At 37.6% G+C, this 4,642-nt stretch overlaps 2 protein-coding genes across 3 annotated transcripts in view; both read left to right on the top strand.

The window, feature by feature from the left end:
- Positions 1–498, top strand: part of LOC122577426 — a 5,612-nt gene extending 5,114 nt beyond the window's left edge. The window contains exon 2 of one of the 2 annotated variants that reach the window (XM_043748723.1): positions 10–498. In XM_043748723.1, the coding sequence (XP_043604658.1) occupies positions 10–498 (489 nt within the window). The remainder of the gene's footprint in view (positions 1–9) is intronic. The other variant, XM_043748724.1, reaches the window with a different exon arrangement.
- LOC122577425 (putative fatty acyl-CoA reductase CG5065) overlaps positions 1–4,642 on the top strand; it is a 22,529-nt gene that overhangs the window by 12,329 nt on the left and 5,558 nt on the right. Inside the window, exon 6 of the mRNA XM_043748722.1 lies at positions 2,040–2,223. Coding sequence (XP_043604657.1) covers positions 2,040–2,223 — 184 coding nt within the window. The remainder of the gene's footprint in view (positions 1–2,039; positions 2,224–4,642) is intronic.

The following is a 4,642-nucleotide window of genomic DNA, read 5'->3' as shown; positions in this document are numbered from 1 at the left end:
ATGCAGCAGATACCAACAATAAAAATTACAACCAAAGGAGAAATGCACTATATAAGCAGGTCGGTAGATTTACCAGGCCTAAAGCAACAACAGCAAAGTAACGACAACCAAAACGATATGGCTATAGAAGAAACGGAAGAGCAGTGGAGACAGGAGGAGTGCAACCACGATAACGAAAGATATTATCAGGACGAAAACTGGAAGCTAGCAAAGACAAACAAAAAACGTAAAACGACACCAGGCACAAGTGCCGCAGGAAACCTAGATACAGAAAAGCAGCGATGGCTGCAAGAATTACCATTAAGAAATTCCTTCAGCTCATTAACGGAAGAAATAGACGCTGATCCGACAAGTAAAGCCACAACTCATTCAAGTCACATTACAAAAGCGCCACCAATATTTGTCGAGGCACAAAGAATAGACCCGCTTATTGAACTACTAAACAATATAGTCGGGAAGAACAATTATACAATAAAACAAACAAAATTAGATCAATGAAAAATTCAAACAAACACCCCTGAAATTTATAGGAATGTGATAAAAGCATTAAAAGAAAAAAATGCTGTGTACCACACGTATCAGCTCAAAACGGAAAGGAGCTACAAAATAGTTATAAGAGGTTCGCATTCAAAAACTAACACAAAAAAATTAAGTGATGAACTAGCAAAAATTGGCCATTAAACAAGAGCAATAAACAATATAACAAGATACGATACGAAGCAACCATTACCATTATTCTTAATAGAACTTGAACCCAGAACCAATAACAAGGAAAGTTATGAAATCAAAAAAATACTAAACACAATAGTAACAGTGGAACCACCACGCTACAAAAAAAATATACCACAATGCATGCGGTGTCAACAATACGGCCACACAAAAAGTTATTGTAACAGAAGCCCGGCCTGTGTTAAATGTGCAAAAAACCACTTAACAATACACTGCCCATACTCAGGAAAAATAGAAGAAGTTAGATGCTATAACTGTAACGGAAAACACCCAGCCAGCTATAAAGGATGTGAAATCAGGAAACAATTACAACGTAAACTGTTTCCACCACTTCGCAATAGATTATTCAATAACTACCAACCACAACAAAGTATAACGGATAGTGATACAACATTGATAGCAAGACATGAACCACACACTATAAACGGAAGCATCAATCCGCAAAATGTACATCACGTAACGGACATTAACCACAATAACTCCAACACCTTTGGTAGGCGAAGCTACGCGCAAGTAACCAACCAATCAGCACCCTTAGACAACCAAACTCAGAGCAATAACAACAACGACGCTATAGAAATCAAGGAACTGCTCAAGCAATTCATCAAAAACATTGAAATGCTAACAAAAATGATAAGCGATGCTATTCAATTGGATATTTGATGGTTTACGTTTCCGTAGTACACATGTAATATGGTTGCATGTACCGGGTTTTGCTCTTATTTATTTATCATGTAACCATTTTTCTATTTTTGTGATATGCTCTTCTAGTAATATGACTGCTGTTTCTGGATTAGTTTTTTTATATCATTTATTGAAATTTTACAATTTGTCCAGTGGGACATTTGGTAAAATATTATAACTCAAATATACATAGCATGTGGATGGTTACCCCCAGCGGGGTACCATCTTCGTGTTTTTTAGGTTATATCCTTTGTGAGATCAGCTGGACGACTTCTAAATGAGAAGAAAAAGCAGCAGTACTTCAGCAGCGACATCTACAGCCAGCAGCAGCACTATCATCCACAACTATCATCTACACCTCACACTAAAGAAATAAAATAGACAAACTTGAAGATGGTATCCTGCTGGGGGTAGCCATCCACATGTTAAGTAGCAATAAAGCTAGAAAAATTTATCGAATGCCCAGCTGGAGAAATTGTAAAGTACAAATTAAATAATAAGAAGAAAAACAATTTTTAAAGCTCTACTTTTGCTGTCAGTTACGAATACTCTTCCTATCTATTTATAGCCACATTTCGAGACAGTCGAGAAGCATGAATTAGTTTTAACCAAGTTTGTTGTTGCAGCTCTCGGACTGTTTATCAGCAGAGGTTTCGCTAAAATAGCATTGGCTAAGTCAGACACATTAACAGATACAGTACCCCTTGATTACGTGGTCGACACGATATTATGTGCCGCATGGCACGTCACGCTGCATCGTGATATGAACGTCAAAGTGTACAACTGTACGAATAACGCACGCCCTATCAAGTAATATTTATTACGAAATTTTTCAAGTAATTTAATTGAATTATTAGAGTATCGTAAAACCTGTAATTTATTTAAGCGACACGATCAATGAGAATGCCAATAAATGAAAAGCATTTCATCGTAAATGAAGTAATTCAAATGCTAATGATTATATATAACTGAGAAAACGGCATTGGAAGTAAAAGGGAACTATAGTAAATTTCTTCTCTGTACACATACAGTTAACTTATTCCCATTTAGCTGCATGAATTATAAAAATCAAATTCATATAATCAGATCAGATCCTTAAGTGGATCGGACGTGTTTGTAAACTGAGCATCGTTCCCTTTCAGTTTGAATCGATCATTTAGTGCGCGAATGTTTGCCATATAATTTCTTATAGTATTTGCTTATAAATCAAGTACGTTTCATCGTGTGTGGATCGTTTGTATTGAAGATGACTTTTGCAGCCAGTTCTGCTTATCCTTCGTTCACTTAGTGTCGTTTTTCCACGGAGGTGTTCGTTTAATATACCTTTAAATGTCCTTGATCGTTTTCCATAGAAAGTAGTTTATCACTGAAGTGTGGTGCCTAAGTTCTTTCCAATACTTTGAATTTTTTATTCTTTTCATCCAGTAGAAGTTGCTTTACTTGCTTTATAAGTATGTTTGCCATCCTTTTCCTGTTCTTCTTTTCTCTTTCATTTTGTTTAATATAAATAGTTGAAAGCTGTTTCATTGATGTACGGAGTAGCTTCGTGCGTGGCTGAATTGAATTGTTTTGGTGAAGAATTCCGCGGCCGATTCGATGTTCTCTTTCGTTTATGAGGGGATATTGCACGTTAGATTTTTGTCTAGGTGCTGCTGGAATGTCGGCTAGCGAGTGGATTTTATTGTAATTGATTTTGGTCTCGCGATCTGGTCTTTGATCTGACGATTATGGTCTTCTACATAACGAGCGAGGGTGATTGGAACGTGGTCAGATGTCAGTTCTGCCTTTACATTAGGCAAATCGTATGTCGCTTATGTTTGGGAGGAAAATCTGTGATCGCAAAATCAGTTATGTTTTCTTCTATTAAGCAAATGCGACGGTCTCTTTTGATTGATGCACTTTAAACATTTTTCTGCAGCATGATATACAGTGCTGTACCTCGGAAATTGTTAAGTTTTGAATCCCATGATTTGTGTTTAGTATTATGATCCCCTCCCATGATAAATCTTCCTTTCAGATAGTTTAAAATATCATGAGTCAGAGCTTCTTCTCTTGACGGATTGTTTTCGCAGCATGAAGGTCATATATGACTGGATTTATTTTCATTTATTTTGAAGCGCCACATTTCCATAGAGTCGAGACCTCGCTGGAGAGTTGTGGAGGCAATTATCGGGTCTGAGTGGGATGCTAATAAAGCTGTATCATCAGCAAATGTCGCTGTAGTTATCTCTGTTAAAGTTGGTAAATCGGCAGTGTAGATGGTGAACAGCAGAGGTCCGAGGACACTGCCTTGGGGTGCTAGCTTCTATTGGAAATGTTGCGATTATAGCGTCTAAGTATTTAATCATAAACAGCCTATTGGTTAGATATGATTTTAAGATGGTGTAGTAGGTGTGTGGTAGGATTTTCTTTAGTTTGAACAAAAATCCTTTATGCCACACTTTGTCAAACGCCTGCTAAATGTCCAGCAACACCGCAGAGCAGTATTTTTTCTCTTCTAAATCTTGGCTGATTTTATGAGTTAGACGATGAATTTGCTCTATCGTAGAATGTTGCTTCCGAATTGATGATCTGGCGTTGTTTTCAAATCCTCTAAGAGTGGACGGAGTTGTTTCGTTAGCATCTTCTCAAATAATTTGGACAAAGTGGGCAGAAGACTAATTGGGCGATAGGAGCTAGTTTCGTGTATTGGTTTTTCAGGTTTAGGGATGAGAGTAATTAATGATATTTTCCAGGATTTGGGATAATATTCATGGCGAAGAATTGCATTAAAAATAGAGGTAATAAGAGCAATCCTTTTTATGGGAAGCCATGATAGCTCCTTGATAGCTTTGTTACTTATCTGATCATGTCCCGATGCTTTCCTGGGATTTAGACCACGGATTAATTCTATAACTTCCAGAGACGAGAAAGGTTCGGTAGGAGGAGACATCTGGAAAGGAGAGTGCAAGCATTCCGTTATTTCGGCGGCAACAGTGGAGGAATGAGGTTTGAAGACATTAGTTAGGTGACTTGCAAACAAGTTGGCTTTTTGTATGGGGCTACGCGCCCATCCACCTGCGGACAGCGAATTGGAGTGAGTTTCCTGGATGCCTTCCATAGTAAGTAGTTGGAGTCAGCTGTGGGAGACAGATTAGCAAGATATTTTTGAAAACAGTCATTTTTATAATTTTTAAGGATTTTAGTCAGTTTTCTCGTTGCATTATTCAGCTTACGCTTGTCGTCAGGT

Source organism: Bombus pyrosoma, unplaced genomic scaffold (genome assembly GCF_014825855.1).
Source record: "Bombus pyrosoma isolate SC7728 unplaced genomic scaffold, ASM1482585v1 HiC_scaffold_4707, whole genome shotgun sequence".
NCBI classification, from domain to species: domain Eukaryota; kingdom Metazoa; phylum Arthropoda; class Insecta; order Hymenoptera; family Apidae; genus Bombus; species Bombus pyrosoma.
Note: the sequence above shows the minus strand (reverse complement) of the source record. Positions and strands in the feature narration are given on the sequence as shown.